The sequence below is a fragment of the Oncorhynchus kisutch genome, linkage group LG19 (genome assembly GCF_002021735.2).
Source record: "Oncorhynchus kisutch isolate 150728-3 linkage group LG19, Okis_V2, whole genome shotgun sequence".
NCBI lineage: Eukaryota > Metazoa > Chordata > Actinopteri > Salmoniformes > Salmonidae > Oncorhynchus > Oncorhynchus kisutch.
The window spans coordinates 31253621-31276728 of record NC_034192.2 but is presented as its reverse complement, the minus strand read 5'-3'; the positions used below and the strand labels follow the sequence as shown (position 1 = coordinate 31276728).

The 23108-nt window shown below is 45.5% G+C and overlaps 1 protein-coding gene across 2 annotated transcripts in view; it reads right to left on the bottom strand.

Moving 5' to 3' along the window:
* jakmip1 (janus kinase and microtubule interacting protein 1) overlaps positions 1 to 23108 on the bottom strand; it is a 47913-nt gene that overhangs the window by 4883 nt on the left and 19922 nt on the right. The window contains exons 10-27 of one of the 2 annotated variants that reach the window (XM_020452535.2): positions 17195 to 17323; positions 16406 to 16534; positions 16098 to 16181; positions 14969 to 15031; positions 14743 to 14841; positions 13669 to 13770; positions 13533 to 13586; positions 13327 to 13392; positions 13083 to 13151; positions 12857 to 12934; positions 9130 to 9336; positions 7598 to 7663; positions 7362 to 7437; positions 6611 to 7278; positions 4824 to 4925; positions 4269 to 4410; positions 1058 to 3969; positions 828 to 940 (exon numbers count right to left, since the gene is read on the bottom strand). In XM_020452535.2, coding sequence (XP_020308124.2) covers positions 7387 to 7437; positions 7598 to 7663; positions 9130 to 9336; positions 12857 to 12934; positions 13083 to 13151; positions 13327 to 13392; positions 13533 to 13586; positions 13669 to 13770; positions 14743 to 14841; positions 14969 to 15031; positions 16098 to 16181; positions 16406 to 16534; positions 17195 to 17323 — 1197 coding nt within the window. In that variant the 3' untranslated portion in view covers positions 828 to 940; positions 1058 to 3969; positions 4269 to 4410; ... (1 more) ...; positions 6611 to 7278; positions 7362 to 7386. Of the gene's footprint in view, positions 1 to 827; positions 941 to 1057; positions 3970 to 4268; positions 4411 to 4823; positions 4926 to 6610; positions 7279 to 7361; positions 7438 to 7597; positions 7664 to 9129; positions 9337 to 12856; positions 12935 to 13082; positions 13152 to 13326; positions 13393 to 13532; positions 13587 to 13668; positions 13771 to 14444; positions 14842 to 14968; positions 15032 to 16097; positions 16182 to 16405; positions 16535 to 17194; positions 17324 to 23108 lie in introns of those variants that run through there. The other variant, XM_031797699.1, reaches the window with a different exon arrangement.

The following is a 23108-nucleotide window of genomic DNA, read 5'->3' as shown; positions in this document are numbered from 1 at the left end:
ACAGAACATCAGTCAATCAAAACCAAATCATGACATCTTGGCCTGTCATTGGACACAACAGCTGTCAGTCAAAACAAATCCAACAATAAATCCTCTATTAGCTCTAAACAACCAACAGACACCCACAATTCTCCATTCAGCCATTGTAATGGCGAGGAGGAGACAAACAGCCATTAGACAAAATACACCGACTAACAAACACATTACCATCAAAAAGATATACACTCACCACAAATACAGCTCACATTACAATAAAAAAGATATGCACTGACCACAAATACAGCTCTTTAGAGATTGTAATAAAAGCTCTCTTCTAATAAAAAACTTTTCCTCATGTCTTTGAACAAACGTCACTAACGCTCTAACCAGGGAGCTGTGGTCTTATCAGATTAGAATGAAGATTCTCCTTGACATTGGTCAGTTTTGTATTGGTAAGGCTTGGAATTCGTGGAAGGTATTAAGCGGCCCTAGATCTGTACAAAAGGATGACTTCTACCTAAATTAGTAACTCTCCAGACCTTCAGGTCTCCTCTTCACCTCCCTCACCTAACAAAAGACACAGCCAGTGGGTTATCACATTATTACTGTGGTTAGTGAGAGAAGGATACTTTCTCTATTCGTATTTCTGCTCTCAGTGTGTGGTTCTCCCTCTTCGTCTCCTCCACCTCCTCTTCACTTCGTTGGCTGCATGTGCTGCCCTCCTCTCAGCCTCCTCTCACCTGACCTCAGACACACTCAGCTCACGGTGCCACCTCTGAGCCGGCACACACAGATTCTGTTCTGACCTCTGACCGGCCAAGAGGACACAGGAAGTAAACAGAGCTCACCTCCGATTGGTTCTTCTCCAGTTCGGCTCGTGACCTTCTGTGTTCTGCCCCCAACGACTTGATCTCCTCCATCAGTTCACTCTGCTCCACCTGTCACCTCTTCCAAGTGTTCCCTGGATACAGGGATAAGTTAGCCATGCTACTACTACTACAATTACTACTGACAGAAACTCATCAGTGCCAACATACATAACCGCACAACTCACACAAGTAAAAAGATTCGCTCATACCTCTGCAGATTGCCCCAGGCGGATGGTCTTGTAGGAGTAGACCGTGGCCAGGCTTCTCTGAACGACATCATCATCCGTATGGTAGCGCAGCGACCCCGCTCTCTGTAGCCACACCCTCTATGTGTGTTGCCATGCCAACGTGGTTCTCAGAGTACCCGCTGGTTGTGACTCCGCCCCTGTGACAGTAGCTGATTCCGTAAAGGAGCGACGTCCATCTGCAACTGGTCTCTCTCTCCGCTGTGAGATGCTCTCTCTGTTCGCACAGAACAGCCATTGACTGAACCAACTGCTCTCGCTCTTCTTTAAACTGGTTGACCGGGTCTCTGTCTTCTGTTTAAAGGCAGTTTGTCTCTCTCCTGCTCCAGAAGGCTGAGTGTCTGTGTTAGCTAGTCTCTCTGTCCCTTTAAACCCCACATGGATTGCATCAACTGGTCTCGCTCCCCTTCTAGATTGTGGAGTGACTCGTTAGGTTGGTCTCTCATCTTGTTGACTGAAGAGAGACTGCGAGAGCTCGTCTCTCTCCTCCTGGAAACCAGACATTGGACGGAACAAGCTGGTCTCTCTCCTTGTAGAAAACAGACATTGACTGAACTAGCTGGTCTCTCTCCTCCTGGAGTCCAGACCTTGACGGAACTAGCTGGTCACTCTCCTCTTTTAAACCACACATTGACCATACCACCTTGTCTCTTATCTTTCAGACCTGGTAAACTGTACTTGCTCTTCTTTTAAACCGCAGAGTTCCTGATTGACCCGGTCGCGTTCTTCTTCCAGGACCCACACGGAGCGTGTTAGCTGGTGTTTCCCTGTCTGACACCTGAGTGAGAGGGGAAACCTGTTCCCTTTCCCCTTTGAGATCACTGAGACCCAATTAGCTCGCCCCTCTCCTCTCTCAGCATGGACACTAACTCTGTGGTCAAATGGCTGTCCTTTTGATCCCTAACTGACTCGGTCGTGTGGTCAACCTGTAGTTCACCACTATTCACCGACTAGACTGGTCACGAACCCTACCGGGGGTTGACCCTGTTGAGCGAATACTGACCCGACCGCATGCTCACCCTTTTGACCACACTCTGACTCAGTGGTCAAACCATGGTCACCCTGTTGTAGACCAAGCTGACCGCTCTCAGTCAGTCTCTGCTGCAGCTCCATGATAGTGTTGAGGTCCTCCTCGGTCTTCCTGGTTAGCTCAGCTATAAGACCTCCCTGCTCCTGGTTCTCCTGCTCCAGCTCTCCCTCTCTAGCTTCCCCTCACTATCCTTACTATCCCGGCTCTCTATGTGGGGCAGGAGCTCCTTGATACGCCTGCCCTATGCCTTGGTTCTCCTGGTTCAAAGCTAGAGCTAGGTCATCCAGGGCTAAGGCATACAGGGTTAGGTCATTATCGGCTAAGACTAGGGTAGTATTATTCTGGGTTGGAGTTGTGGTAAGCTTTCTGCTAACCTGGGGAATTAGGTTATGGGAATTAGGTTATGAATTGGTACACTGTTTTCCTGGGCATTTCCTGTCATGCTTTTCCCTCCTAGCTAGAACCCCCGCTCCGTCTCACAGGCCCCCCGTTTCTCCCTGCTTCCTGAGTTTACATTACAGTCGGGCCTTCTCCTCGGTCACCCTGTGCAGCTGGTCCTGTGTGTGTCAGAGCGTGCTCTCCAGCTGGTCCCTGTGGTCCCGGAGTGAGTTCACATCGCCCCCATGCTCCAGTAAGCCTCTCTCAGTGCTTCAGTCTCCTCTCTCAGGTTGAGAGAGGGGAAGCCCCCAGGACCAAGACACCAGTCCCCTAGGCTCCCAGTCTCAAACACACAAGCCAGCCACACTCTTTAGTTCATCTGTAGTTAATCAGATCAACATTCCACTGTGCAGCTAAACCCATGACAATCCCACATTATAATCCATTGTACAATTTGCTTGTAATTGTACTCATTTACATTCTTGAGGCCAAACTCTTCAACAATTTAGACTTAAGATCTACTACTGATTAAGAGTCAACTCCACATTAGCTTCAATGTCATCACTCACCGGGTCAGTGTTGTCCACGTGGCAGGGGACTGGTTGAGCCAGGGCAGGGGTGTTTGGCAGGGCAGTAGCCAGGCTGGGGCTGGAGTCCCTGGGCTGGCACCAGAGTTAGGGCTGGGGGTAGAGACGGGGGTCAGTAGAGCCCGGGCTGTGGTTGATCTGTCTCAGGGTGTGGCTGAGCCTCTTACAGTCTCTGGTTCTCCTCTTGCAGTTCCTCCACCTCCTCCGTCATGGAGCTCTCATTCAGCTTGAGCCTGTGGACCAGAGTCCTCATTTCCTACACCTTACACGACAGGAAGTGGCCATTCTGCTGCGCATCCTGCAGCTGTTCCAACAGCCCCCTCCGCTCCTCCAGCCCCTGCTCCTCCTTCTCCAACAGCCCCCTGAGGTCCTCCTGGAGGCTGAGGATGAAGCCTCTCCGTCTGTCCTCACCCCCCTCTCCCTCACCCTCACGCTCTCTCTCTCTCCCCCTCTCTTTCTTCCTCTATTTCTATATCATCCTCTCCCTGCTTCTGCTGGAGGTGCTGTCCGTAGCGTCTCCACTGTGTATTTTCCTCCCCATCCTCCTCCTCTCTTTCCTCCCTTGGGTGGGCCAGTCTTTGGGACTCTGTGTACCGTTGGCACCATGACAGGGTAGTTGACGCTAGCTGCGTTGACAGTGGCTATGTTGGTGGATGAAGATACAGACATCTTCAGAACATGTCTCTCCAGCTGGTGGACTCTGGTCTGCAGGCCCTGCTCCTCGTCTCTGGCCAGGCCGAACTTGAGCTGCAGCTGGCTCTTAAAGTGCTCAAAGTACTGAGGCTGGCAACCCATCTCCTCCTCTTTAGCCCGGAGCTGGGCCTGGCAGCACTGTAGCCTCTCCCTCCACACACACGATTCCTATGCTCCTTCTCCTGGTACTGGGAAGGACCGGTCATGATAGAACTATGACACAGTTACTCCTCACATCTGAGTAATGTCATACACATCTCATATAATGCAACAGAGAGGGAGACTACAGTCACAATAGCACTACACCTGAGAAACGATAGATTTAAACCACACTCACAATACACTTACACAATAATTACACTTACACAATAATTACAGGCTTATACTACAATTTACAGTACAGCTTACATGACATGTACATTTGAGTACTTCTCACTCTATAAGCCTCATTGAAGCTAATGTAAAGCTCAGTACAGTCTCTACTCACCATGAAGCGCACCTCCTCCCTGAGCGCGTGGAGCCGCTCGTCCAGCCTCTGGCGTCGCTGCATGCTGGGACAGTGGAGGACTGAGTGTGCTGTGAGGTCCTCCACCTTCTGTAGCAGGCTCTGCTCTGGCACCTCCAACTCTCTGCTCCAGCACAGGATGACAACATGACTCATTAGATCACATGACATTGTCATGCCATTACACGATTAGCATCGCATCGCACAATTAGCATCGCATTGCACGATTAGCATAGCATTGCACGATTAGCATAGCATAACATTAGCATTAAACAGAGATGAGACCTCCTACTGTCAAATTATTTTTGCCAGTCATCTGTCCAAGAGAAAGTAGAAGTGTGCACACATACCTTACTGACAGCAATGTTAGAAATAAACCCCACAAACAGTGATACCATGCTAAGAGTCTTAGTGTGTCAGCATTCCGTGTGGTAAACTGCATGTTAGCACGACAGTGTGTGCAATGTGATATGGTTGTGGCCATATGTTGTAGCTGTGTGATGTGAGATCCCAGTGTCTCTGTCACCTGCTCCTCACCTGTTGTGCAGCAAGCTCTCAGACTCAGTAAAGGAGCTGACGTTGTCTCTCAGGCTGTGCTCTAGACGGTTCACTCTATGGGTCAAAACCTGGAGGTCACAGCTGGAGAAGGAAGTATTTGTGTTGGGTTTGTTTTGTCAGGGTAACTGAAGTTAGACAAATACAGTCATGTGATAATAAACTCTGTAAAAAATGAAAACGTCTCTTTTTCAGGACCCTGTCTTTCAAAGTTTACTCCATGTGTAACTCGGTGTTGTCTGTTCACACTGCTATGCTTTATCTTGGCCAGGTCGCAGTTGCAAATGAGAACTTGTTCTCAACTAGCCTACCTGGTTAAATAAAAGGTGAAAAAAATAAAAAAATAAAAAAATAAAAGATCATTCATAAAAATCCAAATAACTACACAGATCTTTATTGTAAAGGGTTTAAACACTGTTTCACATGCTTGTTCAATGAACCATAAACAATTAATGAACATGCACCGGTGGAACGGTCGTTAAGACACTAACAGCTTACAGACGGTAGGCAATTAAGGTCACAGTAATGAAAACTTAGGACACTAAAGAGGCCTTTCTATTGACTCTGAAAAACACCAAAAGAAAGATGCCCAGGGTCCCTGCTCATCTGCGTGAACGTGCCTTTGGCATGCTGCAAGGAGGCATGAGGACTGCAGATATGTCCGTACTGTGAGACGCAAGACAAGGAGACAGGACGGACAGCTGATTGTCCTCACAGTGGCAGACCACGTGTAACAACACCTGAACAGGATCGGTACATCCGAACATCACACCTGCGGGACAGGTGCAGGATGGCAACAACTGCCCGAGTTACACCAGGAACGCACAATCCCTCCATCAGTGCTCAGACTGTCCGCAAAAGACTGAGAGAGGCTGGACTGAGGGCTTGTAGGCCTGTTGCAAGGCAGGTCCTCACCAGACATCACCGGCAACAACCGGTGGGCACAAACCCACCGTCGCTGGAGCAGACAGGACTGGCAAAAAGTGCTCTTCACTGATGAGTTGCGGTTTTGTCTCACCAAGAGTGATGGTCGGATTTGCGTTTATCGTCGAAGGAATGAGCGTTACACTGAGGCCTGTACTCTGGAGTGGGATCGATTTGGATGTGGAGGGTCCGTCATGGTCTGGGGTGGTGCGTCACAGCATCATCGGACTGAGCTTGTTGTCATTGCAGGTAATCTCAACACTGTGCGTTACAGGGAAGACACCTGCTCCCTCATGTGGTACCCTTCCTACAGGCTCATCCTGACATGACCCCTCCAGCAAGACAATGCCACCTGCCATACTGCTCGTTCTGTGCGTGATTTCCTGCAAGACAGAATGTCAGTGTTCTGCCATGGCCAGCGAAGAGCCAGCGAAGAGCCCAACCACGTCTGGAACCTGTTGGATCGGAGGGTGAGGGCTAGGGACATTCCCCCCAGAAATGTCCGGGAACTTGCAGGTGCCTTGGTGGAAGAGTGGGGTAACATCTCACAGCAAGAACTGGCACATCTGGTGCAGTCCATGAGGAGGAGATGCACTGCAGTACTTAACACAGCTGGTGGCCACACCAGATACTGACTGTTACTTTTGATTTTGACACCCCTTTGTTCAGGGACACATTATTTCATTTCTGTTAGTCACATGTCTGTGGAACTTGTTCAGTTTGTCTCAGTTGTTGAATCGTGTTGTGTTCATACAAATATTTACACATGTTAAGTTTGCTGAAAATAAACGCAGTTGACAGTGAGAGGACGTTTCTTTTTTTGCAGAGTTTATAAAGTCACTTACCTATTGAGGATTCTTTGTGTTTCACAGACCGGTGACACATTCTGTCCCCGTAGTCCTCTGGTGTCGCTCTACTCCGGAGTACAAAGCTTTCACTTCTTGCTCATTGAACTTTGGCCATGACAGCCGTTTCGCCAGCTGTTTCCATGGAGACCCTCCTGCACTGAGCTTTCTGGGAATGCCCAGGACTTGGCTCGTCTGTTTGGAAATCGTCCTGCTTTTTTGAATCAACTCTTTCTCCTTCCTCCTCCTTCCTCCTCCTCTACGATTGCACTCTTTCGTTGTCTGGCTCTAAATCCATCTGAGGCACTGTCTCCATCTCAGTTGCTCTGTTCCTTTATTGACCTGCTTCAGAGTTCCAGTTACAATGTTCTTGCTTTTTAGAACTCACATTAGAGTTTGGCTAAATGTTCCACTTCCAAAAATGGTAGGGGACATTTCCGTTATAAAAAATAAAAAAAATCTCTGATATACCTCTTTTACATGTCTCTGATATTTGTTCACTTTTCAAAGTCCTGGTTTTGTTTTGCATTCCAGGTAAATGTTTTCCACAAAAGTGCACGTGTATCAAAAAGGCCATATAAGGTTTGTGAACCATCTATAAATGCATGAAAAAAAAAAAAAAAATGTTGTGTTTCTCTTCCTCACTCTCCACCTGAGCACCTTAGCACCTGTGAAAACAGACAAATGGCCCTCAAAATCATACATGTTATTACACAGTATTCTGACGGTTGTGTAGGTGTGTATCATTTACCTGTTGTCGGTCCATGTCAGTGTCATTAAGGCCAAAGAATAAAAGCTAGAGAGAAAAACAAGAAGAGGAACAAAAACTAAAAAAAAAAAGATTTGAAAATAGTGATAAAAGGAGAGAAAAGAAGACAAGTGTTACTGTTATCTTGAATAATAAAAAATAATAAAAATAAGTCGGTCTTCATGCTCCACCACATTCATCACTATGAAACGTAGAAACTCTACATGACATATATATACCTTTTCTTCTATTTCCTTTACTTGTCTCTTTTGCATCTCAATCATGTCTTCCAACTGCCTTATTCTCTGCAACGCAAACAACACAGAACCGAGAGTTCAGGAGGTCAACGTCATACTTATGACACGCAGCATACGATAGTTCACATGGGTAATGTGTGGCCTTTACGGTCTGTCATTATCTTCACAGTTGAAGTCAAAATGGTTATGGTTGCTAAACAGAGTCTGTTTCCACATATTCCCAAAAACCTGTGCTCCTACCATGTTACCATGGCAGCTGTTGCAGAGTCATAAAATCCCACTGCCGTGACAACGAGCGAGTGGAACTTTGTCCTGTAAGACCAGGATCTGATTTGTTGACTGAAAGAAGATTAGAGGTAAAAACCTAGAACCGTTGGTATTGGCTACACTGGCCCTGCTTCCCTCTACAACTTCCCCGTCCTTCAAAAGGGAGGAATCTGCAGTTCGAACAATAACAGAGGAGGGATTGTGCTGGAGAAATGTGCCACTCTTAAACTCATGGACAGAGCTACGATTACAGGGACTAAAATGTTTGTAGCAACTGCAGATTGCCCCTTTAAACACTACAGGCTGATGAGAAAGAACTTGGCATTTGAGACGAACACACTCCGTGTGGAATCCAAGAGCCTTCACTGGACCCATTAACAGTCCCAATCCTCTGGTAGGTACTCCTGATCATAGAATTAGAAATACGAAGAGTCATTTAATACCATTTCTATGCTCCTGATAGAGTTATGAAACACTGGAAGCACACTGATCACATTTGCGTGGCTGACCTGAATGCTAAAAGCTGCTTAGGTCAAAACCACAGCTGAGTCAGCCAGAGAGGAGGCGGGGCCTGGAAAAGAGCTGTTTTAAGGGTTGTGATTTAGTGTGAGATCCTAAAATTGCAACCAGCACAGCTGGTGGAGGAGACCACTGACTGGGAAGATTCGCTCAACTGCAGGTCAGTTACAGAGAATGTGTTTTTAGTAAACTGTTATGGTGTTATAGATTAGAAAGACGATGGTTCGTTTCTGAAGCAATGGGATAGAATAAGGTTAAGATTAGGGCGGCAGGTAGAGAGTTGGGGCAATAACCCGAAAGGTTGCTGGAACGAATCCCCGAGCTGACAATGTAAAAAATCCTTCGTTCTGCCCCTGAACAAGGCAGTTAAACCCACTGTTCCCCGGGTAGTGCGTCATTGTAAACTGACTTGCCTAGTTAAATAAAGGTTGCATTTCTAATAATAACAAAAAAGGTTAAGATAAGACGTGTTACGTTGAGTGTAAGACTTTTAGTTGCGAGGTGAGACGTATGAAGACGATTAGAATTCTGGATAGGGCTTCTGTGAAATGCTGACATTTGGAGGGATACACAAAACATAGCCACTCACACACACTCACACACACACACACAAAAGCAGGAGGGATACTGCATCTTTATACAAATACACCAACACTCATACATGTAGAGGGAGGGAGGGATACTGCATCTTTTCTCTGTGGCGGCTGCAGGTTAAGGCCTTTCCTTACCTGCTGGGCCTGCTGTAGGAGCTCCATGCGCTCCTGTAAGATCTGACTGTCATACTGGCGGCTCTGCCTGAGTATCTGCCTCCGCAGTTTGTCCACGGCTAGCCCCAGCTCCTCCCTCTGCCTGTCGGACAGAGACTCTGCCACCGCACGCCCCCCGGGCTCCTGCTGCAGAGCGTTATACAGCGTAGCCTCCAGCTCCGCGATCCTCTGTCATACAGCCACACACACACACAGGCATGCCACTGTGATCATGGCATAGATGGAAAACACTGTTCCACTTTATATCTAGTGTTGCTATAATGATGTGTTGTTCATGGCAATTGCATAGTAACTAAAGTGTAGGTGTTAAGTACACTTTGTTACATAGTACTTACAACTTTGTCTTATTACGCCAGTGTAGTTACCATGTAAATACATGCTTCTACTGACACAATATAAAGTGGAACTAAAAACACAAATACACACCAAAAAAAAACACTGAATAAAATGTATAAATGGAAGTGAATGCTACATATTCTTACTGTTACCTGACTTTAAAAGTGTTAACACTCGCAAGGCTTCTGGCCCAGACGGCTTCCTAGCCGCGTCCTCAGAGCAGGCGCAGACCAGCTGGCTGGTATGTTTACGGACATATTCAATCGCTCCCTATCCCAGTCGGTTGTCCCCACATGCTTCAAGATGGACACCATTGTTCCTGTTCGCAAGAAAGCTCAGGTACCTGAACTAAATGACTATCGTCCCGTTGCACTCACTTCTGTCAACATGAAGTGCTTTGAGAGACTAGTCAAGGAGCATATCACCTCCACCCTACCTGATACCCTAGACCCAGTTCAATTTGCTTACCACCCCAATAGGTCCACTGATGATGCAATCGCCATGACACTGCCCTATCCCATCTGGACAAGAGGAATACCTATGTAAGAATGCTGTTCATTGACAACAGCTCAGCATTTAATACCATGGTACCCTCCAAACTCGTCATTAAGCTCGAGGGTCTCGACCCCACCCTGTACAACTGGGTCCTGGACTTTCTGACAGCCCCCCCCCAGGTGGTGAAGGCAGGAAACATATCCACCCCGCTGATCCTCAACACCGGGGCCCCACAAGGGTGCGTTCTCAGCCCTCTCCTGTACTCCTTTTCACCCATGACTGCGTGGCCAAGCACGGTTCCAACTAAATCATCAAGTTTCAAGACTCTACAGTTTTAGGCTTGATTACCAACAACGACGAGACGGTCTACAGGGAGGAGGTGAGGGCCCTCGGAGTGTGGTGTCAGGAAAATAACCTCTCACTCAACGTCAACAAAACAAAGGAGATGATCATGGACTTCAGGAAACAGCAGAGGGAGCATTGTCGGAACTAGAAGCACAAGCATTTTGTTACACTCGCATTAAAATCCGCGAACCATGTGTATGTGACCAATACAATTTGATTTGACTTACAGTGGGGCAAAAAGTATTTAGTCAGTTCTCCTACTTAAAAAGATGAGGCCTATAATTTTCATCATAGGTACACTTCAACTATGACAGACAAAATGAGAAAAGAAATCCAGAAAATCACATTGTAGGATTTTTTTATAAATTTATTTGCAAATTATGGTGGAAAATAAGTATTTAGACAATAACAAAAGTTTCTCAATACTTTGTTATATACCCTTTGTTGGCAATGACAGAGGTCAAACATTTTCTGTAAGTCTTCACAAGGTTTTCACACACTGTTGCTGGTATTTTGACCCATTCCTCCATGCAGATCTCCTCTAGAGCAGTGATGTTTTGGGGGCTGTTGCTGGGCAACACGGACTTTCAACTCCCTCCAAAGATTTTCTATGGGGTTGAGATCTGGAGACTGGCTAGGCCACTCCAGGACCTTGAAATGCTTCTTACGAAGCCACTCCTTCGTTGCCCGGGTGGTGTGTTTGGGATCATTGTCATGCTGAAAGACCCAGCCACGTTTCATCTTCAATGCCCTTGCTGATGGAAGGAGGTTTTCACTCAAAATCTCACGATACATGGCCCATTCATTCTTTCCTTTACACGGATCAGTCATCCTGGTCCCTTTGCAGAAAAACAGCCCCAAAGCATGATGTTTCCACCGCCATGCTTCACAGTAGGTATGGTGTTCTTTGTATGCGACTCAGCATTCTTTGTCCTCCAAACACGACAAGTTGAGTTTTTACCCAAAAAGTTATATTTTGGTTTCATCTGACCATATGACATTCTCCCAATCTTCTTCTGGATCATCCAAATGCTCTCTAGCAAACTTCAGACGGGCCTGGACATGTACTGGCTTAAGCAGGGGGACACGTCTGCCACTGCAGGATTTGAGTCCCTGGCAGTGTAGTGTATTACTGATGGTAGGCTTTGTTACTTTGGTCCCAGCTCTCTGCAGGTCATTCACTAGGTCCCCCCGTGTGGTTCTGGGATTTTTGCTCACCGTTCTTGTGATTATTTTGACCCCACGGGGTGAGATCTTGCGTGGAGCCACAGATCGAGGGAGATTATCAGTGGTCTTGTATGTCTTCCATTTCCTAATATTTGCTCCTACAGTTGATTTCTTCAAACCAAGCTGCTTACCTATTGCAGATTCAGTCTTCCAAGCCTGGTGCAGGTCTACATTTTGTTTCTGGTGTCCTTTGATAGCTCGTTGGTCTTGGCCATAGTGGAGTTTGGAGTGTGACTGTTTGAGGTTGTGGACAGGTGTCTTTTATACTGATAACAAGTTCAAACAGGTGCCATTAATACAGGTAACGAGTGGAGGACAGAGGAGCCTCTTAAAGAAGAAGTTACAGGTCTGTGAGAGCCAGAAATCTTGCTTGTTTGTAGGTGACCAAATACTTATTTTCCACCACAATTTTCAAATAAATTCATAAAAAATCCTACAATGTGATTTTCTGGATTTTTTCCCCTCATTTTGTCTGTCATAGTTGAAGTGTACCTATGATGAAAATTACAGGCCTCTTTTTAAGTGGGAGAACTTGCACAATTGGTGGCTGACTAAATACTTTTTTTGCCCCACTATATGGTGGCAGTGAGTCTTGAATCCAGTTAGGGATTTGAAGAACATAAAACATATGGGCTGTTTATATGCCTTTACTCCGTACTCAGGCATTCACACATCTATAGCCTACGTTTGTTCCCTCCAAAACACCTTCTCATTAGAATCACACATTTCCCTCAGGCATTGAGTCTTAAAGTACTAGGGATATGTCTGAACAGTGAACGCTCAGCCATACTTCCCCACTCAGTAGGGCATGTCTCTTTCTGTCCTTTAGTACCCAGTGCAAACAGGGATTCATTGAGGTAAAAGATGCAGTATCCCGACAACACAAACTCAAACAGGGTTTGGTCTCTGGGTTCGTGATGTTTGATGGGTTTACATCAGCTAGAGGGCTGACAGTGTGTCTAGATGAAGGCCTACAACATGCTCGCACTTTACAAAACTAAATGTGATCTTGATTAGAACTGGTGCTTGATAATATAATGACCATTGGATTTTTATAATATTAGAACAATATATGCCATCCAGCAGATGCTTTTATCTAAAGTGACTTAGTCATGTGTGGATACATTTTTACATACGGGCGGTCCCAGGAATCGAACCCACTATCGTAACATTAAAGGCACCATGTTCTACCAACTGAGCTACAGAGGACAACCACCCATGTTCCTACAAGCAGGAGACAGATGTAGAGTAAACCCTCTTGTCCCATCGTGCTGCTGTGTCGTACCATGTAGGCCTGATCCAGGGCCTGCTTCCTGTAGTCCAGCTCCTCCTCCAGGAAGCCCTTCTGCTTACTGAACAGGTCCTGGAACAGCCACAGCACAGAGGATATGACATCCCAGGATTTGACATCACACGATATGATTTCACATCAAGACAACGGTGTCGTGTACCATATGTGGAAGTTGTAGAAGAACCACTGATGCGTGTTCAGTTTGTCTTTTTCCTCTCACCTTCTCATTCTCCAGGTCAATCATCTTCTGGGTCAGGGCTGCCTCTGTGCTGTCTATCTGCTTTAACCACTATGGAGAGAGAGAGAGAGAGAGAGAGAGAGAGAGAGAGAGAGAGAGAGAGAGAGAGAGAGAGAGAGAGAGAGAGAGAGAGAGAGAGAGAATGAATTCCACAGTAGATAATGAATATGACCAGTAGGTGTCAGTAAAGGCAGGCTGAGTGGCGATGAGGAGGAGAGAGACTGACCTTCTCACACATTGAGAGAACCGTCCTCGCCTGAATGACGACAACCTGCTCCTCATTACGCAGGTTCTGGAGAGGAAGAGGAGAAAATAAAGAGATAGAGGACGGGGGGGGGAATGAAATTATTTAAGGTTTTAATTGAGAAGTAAAATTAACCGTGTGAGTTTTACTAAGAGCATTAGGAAGAGTGGAGACTAATGTGAACTCACCCCATTATCTCCCAGGATATCCAGCTTCTTCATCAGATCTGGAATAACCACATCCTAAAGAGGGTTCACACATCCAGTTCATATAAGGAGAGAGAGAGAGGGGAGGAGCGAGACAGACAGAGAGAGAGAGAGATACCTTGATGCCCTCCTGATGACAGTATATCTGCAGAGCGCTGTTGGTGTTCTCTGGGAAGGTGGTCATGTGGAAGCCCATGGCAGGAGACCTGCGTTCCCTCTCCTATTGGACAACACAGACAGTTAACCCCACCCTCGTACACACACACAATCCTCCCCATCCACTTCATGTGCCACAAAAAGTCAGCCCCCTAAAGAGAGACAGCACAATCCAACGAACATTCTGATTGGGTAGGTTGGTGAGTGAGAGTGTTAAGTGAATGGGTCATGGTTGGGAACTGAACTGAATGATGTACAGTACTTACATGATGAGGAGAGCATGCTCAGAATCTGTCCAAATAAGGTGGGTGGAGAAACATGTTTTTAATGGCGACTCAAACCAAAGCAAATGGGGTTTTAAAACATATTCAAATGTACGAGTGTGCAAGTGACTGAAGATCTTTGGGTCCGTTATGGGTCCACCCTTCCTTAGGAGTCTGTGTATTATGAGTTGATCTCATCTTGAAGTGATAGAGTATATACTCTATGATGTCATAACAAAAGACACTGATCCTATATCAGTTGTTGGAGGCAGTGTGATTGAAACAAGTGAAACCTGAAAAGGTGGAAAGCTATGCAGTCAATTCTGTTGAGAACATGTCAAAAAAATCCAGGACATGTGTGACTAATGGTTTGAAAGTCGTGTATAAAACTGAAATAAACATACATTTGTTTATGAAAGTAAATCAAACTTAAGATCTACATGCAGGGAGGGGAGACAAATGAACAAAGATGGGGTGGATGGTGAACTTAAATACATTTTATTCCATACAAATTTATATTCATCTCACTTAAGACAACATTCTTGTACATCTTTCAACTTCAAAAATACAAGTTTCCAGTTCAGTGGGGATGGTAAGGCAGTCAGAAAGCAAAATGAGTAAATACAGGGAACATATAATGGGTTGAAGCACAGTAGTGTGTGTGTGTGTGTGTGTGTGTGTTTGTATTCTGGTCACTGTATGTAGGTCCTGCGTCGGGTGTGCAGGCCGGTGTCACCCCCTGGGGACAGTTTGATGGTCGTACACTCTCTTACTTCCAGCTCTAGCACTCTGAATTCCAGCAGCTCATTCTGGTCCCTCGAGTCCTGCACCTCTGCCTGCAGCTTCGACTCAGCCTGCTGTAACACACACATCTACAAACACACACACACACACACATATTAAAGTACACACTCAAAATGTGCCACATCCTCGTGTTCTTTCCTTCCAGATGGCTCACAGGACAGTGTTGAGTGACAGAGGAAGTAGGAGGCGTCTTACCTTGTCGTGGAGTTCCTGATTGGCCCTGATGAGGTACTGCTTCTCCTCCACCCACTTAGAGTCCTGGAGAAACATACACAGTCACACACGTCTCAGACGAAAACAAAAGCATCACAACACAGAATCACAGGGGAGAAAAAGAGAACCATGCCACCCAGAAGGGATACTGAACATACATAAAGCACCAAAACCCTAACAGATCCAGCCTCTACCTGAGCTGCTTTACAACAAAGATTCACGAGCCCAAAATAAGTGAAACAATGATTTCAAACCGTGAACAGCATAAGACAAACAGAGGAAAGTGGTGTAGCATGGCTTTATTGAACAAAAAATGAAAACAGAGAGGAAGCACCACCAGTATTACAGTGAACAACATGCAGATCAGAGGAACAGGAATATTGAGCCCCCCCCTTAGATGTGCGAGCATTGCAACAAGGCCACAGTGGAACAAAACGGTAACACGCAGTAAACCAATGTGACGTATGCAACAGGTAATAGAGAATGACAGGAGGTAGCTAGGAGTTCTGACCTCTGTGAAACGCTGCCCAGTCTTAGATCTGTTCAATCGAATGAAATCATTCTGAGCATTCAACAATCAGATTGAACACTTATGCGATCTGCATTCGCTATCCATTGGTTTTGACCCCAAATCCAGATAGTCTTCACTATATATATATATATTTCACTCTGTGATTTTACAAATGTGATTGCTTAAAACATGGAAATAATCAAATTGACATATCTTTAGAGGAATGTAGTAAGCTGATTTCCACATAATGTGATTATTATAATAGTTTTTTAATCAACCTTGTGTCTGTCATAGTCATGTCTGTAAATGGTATAATTTGGTATGATTGGTGGATTTGTTTGGCGTGACGTAACATTCCATCAATTTGATCATGAGTAGATCTAATGCCGATTGGCTCTTTTCCAGTGTCAACAATGGTTGGAGCATGCAAATAGGGCAGAGTTGTGACATCAGAGCGACATCACAGGATTCTGCAGCAGATCCGGTCGGCATAGCACCAGGCCAAAAGCAAAGCCCCCAGACAGACAAGCAGCAGGGTCAATCAGAGCGGAGCAGCAAAGAGACCGCCCAGTCTTCTCCCCGCCCTTTTTCCTCCTTTACCTGCCCCCTCTCGGCTAATGCCTTCTCCAGGTCGCCAATCTTTGCCTTGCAGCCTATTAGATCCACCTGCAACTGCTCACGGTTCTGCGGGAACAGGAACAGAGGCCAGAGTCAAATTAGTTGAATAGAGTTAGTGCTGGGCTGGAACAAAAGCCTGTACATCCTGCAGCCCTTCAAGAACAAAGAACATTAAATATTGTACTCATGTTTTGAGACAGTGATGGTCACATCCGGAGTTTATGGATAGATTTTAGGGGAAGGTGTTAGGGGTCATAAAGGGGTAGGAGTCAAAGGTTAAAGCTACTAACCCTGGCTTCTCTCTCAGCGTCGTGCGACCCCCCAGCCTGTTCCTGCAGGAGGGCGTAGGCCCGCTGGAGAGCCTGGTACTCTCTGGTCAGCTGTCTGAACCTCAGTTCTGCCTCTTCACGAGATACACCCTGGAGGAACAGAGACAGGGTCAAACACACACCTGAACACCATTAAATTCGCACAAGCGTTTACCCACTTACAGCTGAAAAATGCATTGAAAATATAGGGAGTGTTACTTTATTCAGTGAAGGGCCATCAGCATTTACACACCAATTTATTTTACCAATACACCACTGCTAAACAGCAAATACACACACACACACACACACACACACCTTTTCTCACTTATCGCTCTTCCGTGACCTGGAAACCAATGAGTGGTCAAGGAGTGTCAATTCTTTAATAGGCTAACGGAAGACGGTCCTCACCTCCTCAATAGCCTCCTTTTTATGAGGAAGCACAAGTGTATCCTTCCCGAGTTTTGAAATCTGCCACACCCCCTTTAAAATCAGCTATTGCTTTCATGAATGAGTAAAGCATGCAAACATTTAAAAACGATGTGCTACTTATCCTTTTTATCTATAAAATGTCTTGCACAACCAGCTACATTTATTCATCACTTTAGAAATGTATTTTGGGATTCCACCCTGTAAAAATTATTTCCCTGATGACGCACGATTGGAGAAGGAGAGTTATTTCATTTCAAAAGGATCCCAGAAAGGACGGAGGAGAGAGGATGAAGGAGTTGAGCAAATCCAATTGAGTAAAGGCCACAGACACACACTTACGTCTTCCAGGTCCTCCTCGGGTGTAGCGGGGGTACGGTCCGTGAGGTCAGTGATGTAAGAGGTCAGAGAGGACGTTTCAGAGTCCACAGACTCCTCGTCAAATCCAAAATACGTCTCCACAACATGCCTCTGGAGAGAGAGAGAAGATGGGGGGGGGGGGGGCAAGAGGATCTGTAACATATTGACTTGCACACTCACAAAAAAACACACAACCATTCTTATATAGAACACTCACCTAGTGCCTACTGAAAGTCTACCCATCCCTTAATCAGATGCGGTTGCCTTAAAATTAAATCTAAAAAGGATGACATTTTCCTACAGATCTACACAACATACTCCATACTTTAAAAGTTAGACATTTTGTTTTATTGATACAAAATGGAGATGAGTGTGAAGAAATGCAATCAATGCAAGAGTGAATACTTGGTGGAAGAACCGTTACAGCTGTGAATCATTTTTTGAATAAGATCCTACCAGCCTTGCACAACTCTGAGGGCAACATACAGTATATCAATTGTTTTTGTCAAAAATGCTCAAGCTCAGGAAATTTTGGTTGGGAATCATTGACAGACAGCAATATTCAAAGCTTGTCTCTGACTTTCAAGCAAATTTAAGTCAGGACTGAGACTGGACCACTCAACACCTCTTGGAAAGCTATGTCATTGGCATTAACTTGTGTAATTGTTCACCACAAGCCAAGGTGGCATAGCAGTTCAGACGTCTTTTGTCCTCGTCTTGTCGTGTCCTGTATATATATATATTTACAACTTTTTCACATACATTTTATTTTTATTTTCCATCAACTCATCTTCAAAACACTCTCCTGCAACCCGCCTCACCAATGTATATTTATAAAAAAGTATTATTTACCTCAGATCTGTAATCCTCCAAGAAGCTAGCCAGAAACTCCAAGAAGCTAGCCTGAAACTAGCCAGAAGCTAATCCAGAAGCTAGTTCAGAAGCTAGTTAGCTCCTTTACTGGCAAATCGTTAATATTCAGCTAACCACGGTTTGTGGTCATCAGCTATCCTTTAGCTCGAAAATCTATCGCCAGTTCTGTACGGCGCAGCGCGGCTCGGAACGGAACATACCGGACCAATTTTTCTCTCCATGTCCCTGGACATTCATACCCGGATCTCACAGCTAGCTAGCTGCTATCCGTGTGACCATCGGAGCTAGCAAGCTCCGTCAATCACTCCTGAGTTCCATCAATCACACCTGGGCTGCAGTCACCTATCCGGACCCGTTTTACTGCCTTCGCGGAGCCCCACCGGGCCTTCACAACTGGACTGCCGACGTTATCTACCCGAAGGAGTTATTCGGCCGGCTCCTCCGTCGCGACGTTACCTGAACGCCCATCTGCGGCCTGCTAACCGTTAGCTGTCTTACCGGCTGCTATCTGAATAGACAATCGGACAATTTTTTTATTATTATTTTTTTTAAATTATTTTTTTAATTATTATTATTATATTTTCTTCTTGGGCCTCTATAACTATATCTATTGTTTTTATTTTTGTTGTTGTTGTGTGATTTGGATTAATCCCCTCTACCACACGGAACCCCACTAATCTACTGACGGAACGTAAGGGGTGGCTAACAGACCTCCATCCTATGCTAGCTTGCTACCGATGCCCTGGCTAGCTGTCTAAATCACCAACCAACCTCTCCACTCACCGGACCCTTTTGATCACTCGACTAAGCATGCCTATCCTTAATGTCAATATGTCTTGTCCATTTCTGTTCTGGTTAGTGTTTATTGGCTTATTTCACTGTAGAGCCTCTAGTCCTGCTCACTATACCTTATCCAACCTATTAGTTCCACCACCCACACATGCAATGACATCTCCTGGTTTCAACGATGTTTCTAGAGACAATATCTCTCTCTTCATCACTCAATACCTAGGTTTACCTCCACTGTATTCACATCCTGCCATACATTTGTCTGTACATTATACCTTGATGCTATTTTATCGCCCCCAGAAACCTCCTTTTACTCTATGTTCCAGACGTTCTAGACGACCAATTCTCATAGCTTTTAGCCGTACCCTTATTCTACTCCTCCTATGTTCCTCTGGCGATGTAGAGGTGAATCCAGGCCCTGCAGTGCCTAGCTCCACTCCTATTCCCCAGGCGCTCTCTTTTGACGACTTCTGTAACCGTAATAGCCTTGGTTTCATGCATGTTAACATTAGAAGCCTCCTCCCTAAGTTTGTTCTATTCACTGCTTTAGCACACTCTGCCAACCCGGATGTTCTAGCTGTGTCTGAATCCTGGCTTAGGAAGACCACCAAAAATTCTGAAGTTTTAATTCCAAACTACAACATTTTCAGACAAGATAGAACTGCCAAAGGGGGCGGTGTTGCAATCTACTGCAAAGATAGCCTGCAGAGTTCTGTCCTACTATCCAGGTCTGTACCCAAACAATTTGAACTTCTACTTTTAAAAATCCACCTCTCTAAAAACAAGTCTCTCACCGTTGCCGCCTGCTATAGACCACCCTCTGCCCCCAGCTGTGCTCTGGACACCATATGTGAACTGATTGCCCCCCATCTATCTTCAGAGTTCGTGCTGCTAGGCGACCTAAACTGGAACATGCTTAACACCCCAGCCATCCTACAATCTAAACTTGATGCCCTCAATCTCACACAAATAATCAATGAACCTACCAGGTACCTCCCCAAAACCTTAAACACGGGCACCCTCATAGATATCATCCTAACCAACTTCCCCTCTAAATACACCTCTGCTGTCTTCAACCAAGATCTCAGCGATCACTGCCTCATTGCCTGCATCCGTAATGGGTCAGCGGTCAAACGACCTCCACTCATCACTGTAAAACGCTCCCTGAAACACTTCTGCGAGCAGGCCTTTCTAATCGACCTGGCCGGGGTATCCTGGAAGGATATTGATCTCATCCCGTCAGTAGAGGATGCCTGGATATTTTTTAAAAATGCCTTCCTAACCATCTTAAATAAACATGCCCCATTCAAGAAATTTAGAACCAGGAACAGATATAGCCCTTGGTTCTCCCCAGACCTGACTGCCCTTAACCAACACAAAAACATCCTATGGCGTTCTGCATTAGCATCGAACAGCCCCCGTGATATGCAGCTGTTCAGGGAAGCTAGAAATCATTATACACAGGCAGTTAGAAAAGCCAAGGCTAGCTTTTTCAAGCAGAAATTTGCTTCCTGCAACACTAACTCAAAAAAGTTCTGGGACACTGTAAAGTCCATGGAGAATAAGAACACCTCCTCCCAGCTGCCCACTGCACTGAAGATAGGAAACACTGTCACCACTGATAAATCCACCATAATTGAGAATTTCAATAAGCATTTTTCTACGGCTGGCCATGCTTTCCACCTGGCTACTCCTACCCCGGACAACAGCACTGCACCCCCAACAGCAACTCGCCCAAGCCTTCCCCATTTCTCCTTCTCCCAAATCCATTCAGCTGATGTTCTGAAAGAGCTGCAAAATCTGGACCCCTACAAATCAGCCGGGCTAGACAATCTGGACCCTTTCTTTCTAAAATTATCTGCCGAAATTGTTGCCACCCCTATTACTAGCCTGTTCAACCTCTCTTTCGTGTCGTCTGAGATTCCCAAAGATTGGAAAGCAGCTGCGGTCATCCCCCTCTTCAAAGGGGGGGACACTCTTGACCCAAACTGCTACAGACCTATATCTATCCTACCGTGCCTTTCTAAGGTCTTCGAAAGCCAAGTCAACAAACAGATTACCGACCATTTCGAATCTCACCATACCTTCTCTGCTATGCAATCTGGTTTCAGAGCTGGTCATGGGTGCACCTCAGCCACGCTCAAGGTCCTAAACGATATCTTAACCGCCATCGATAAGAAACATTACTGTGCAGCCGTATTCATTGATCTGGCCAAGGCTTTCGACTCTGTCAATCACCACATCCTCATCGGCAGACTCGACAGCCTTGGTTTCTCAAATGATTGCCTCGCCTGGTTCACCAACTACTTCTCTGATAGAGTTCAGTGTGTCAAGTCGGAGGGTCTGCTGTCCGGACCTCTGGCAGTCTCTATGGGGGTGCCACAGGGTTCAATTCTTGGACCGACTCTCTTCTCTGTATACATCAATGAGGTCGCTCTTGCTGCTGGTGAGTCCCTGATCCACCTCTACGCAGACGACACCATTCTGTATACTTCCGGCCCTTCTTTGGACACTGTGTTAACAACCCTCCAGGCAAGCTTCAATGCCATACAACTCTCCTTCCGTGGCCTCCAATTGCTCTTAAATACAAGTAAAACTAAATGCATGCTCTTCAACCGATCGCTACCTGCACCTACCCGCCTGTCCAACATCACTACTCTGGACGGCTCTGACTTAGAATACGTGGACAACTACAAATACTTAGGTGTCTGGTTAGACTGTAAACTCTCCTTCCAGACCCATATCAAACATCTCCAATCCAAAGTTAAATCTAGAATTGGCTTCCTATTTCGCAACAAAGCATCCTTCACTCATGCTGCCAAACATACCCTTGTAAAACTGACCATCCTACCAATCCTCGACTTTGGCGATGTCATTTACAAAATAGCCTCCAATACCCTACTCAACAAATTGGATGCAGTCTATCACAGTGCAATCCGTTTTATCACCAAAGCCCCATATACTACCCACCATTGCGACCTGTACGCTCTCGTTGGCTGGCCCTCGCTTCATACTCGTCGCCAAACCCACTGGCTCCATGTCATCTACAAGACCCTGCTAGGTAAAGTCCCCCCTTATCTCAGCTCGCTGGTCACCATAGCATCTCCCACCTGTAGCACACGCTCCAGCAGGTATATCTCTCTAGTCACCCCCAAGACCAATTCTTTCTTTGGCCGCCTCTCCTTCCAGTTCTCTGCTGCCAATGACTGGAACGAACTACAAAAATCTCTGAAACTGGAAACACTTATCTCCCTCACTAGCTTTAAGCACCAACTGTCAGAGCAGCTCACAGATTACTGCACCTGTACATAGCCCACCTAAAATTTAGCCCAAACAACTACCTCTTTCCCAACTGTATTTAATTTTTATTTATTTATTTATTTTGCTCCTTTGCACCCCATTATTTTTTTATTTCTACTTTGCACATTCTTCCATTGCAAAACTACCATTCCAGTATTTTACTTGCTATATTGTATTTACTTTGCCATCATGGCCTTTTTTTGCCTTTACCTCCCTTCTCACCTCATTTGCTCACATTGTATATAGACTTGTTTATACTGCATTATTGACTGTATGTTTGTTTTTACTCCATGTGTAACTCTGTGTCGTTTTATCTGTCGAACTGCTTTGCTTTATCTTGGCCAGGTCGCAATTGTAAATGAGAACTTGTTCTCAACTTGCCTACCTGGTTAAATAAAGGTAAAATAAAAAATAAATAAAAACCTTAAAAACTATATCCCAGGATTAGGTATTCAAATCCAATATAGCACAACAGAGTGAAACCCTCTGTATTGTCTAGTATTGTGGTGGCAGCATCATGTATGCTTGTCGCCGGCAGGGACTGAGGAATTTATCAGGATCAAAATAAATATGAAAGGAGCAAAGCCCAGGTAAAAAGAATGAGGAAAACCCATTGTAGAACTTTGAAAACCTAACCCTGAGATAATTACATGTTTCAGCTATAAAATCACACACGTTTTAATGCCAAAGACACACCAGAATGGCTTTTCAAGAGGTGTTGAATGGTCCAATCGCAGTCTGGACTTGGATCTGCTGGAAATATCAGAGACGAGGTTTAAATATTGCTGTCCATCAATGATTCCCAACCAAATGTATTGAACCAAATGTATTGAAAACAAAGGATATACAGTATGTTTCCCTAAGAGTTGTGCAGAGTTGGTAGAATCGTATTTAAAATTATTCACGGCAGGTAAAGGTGCTTCCACCAATTATT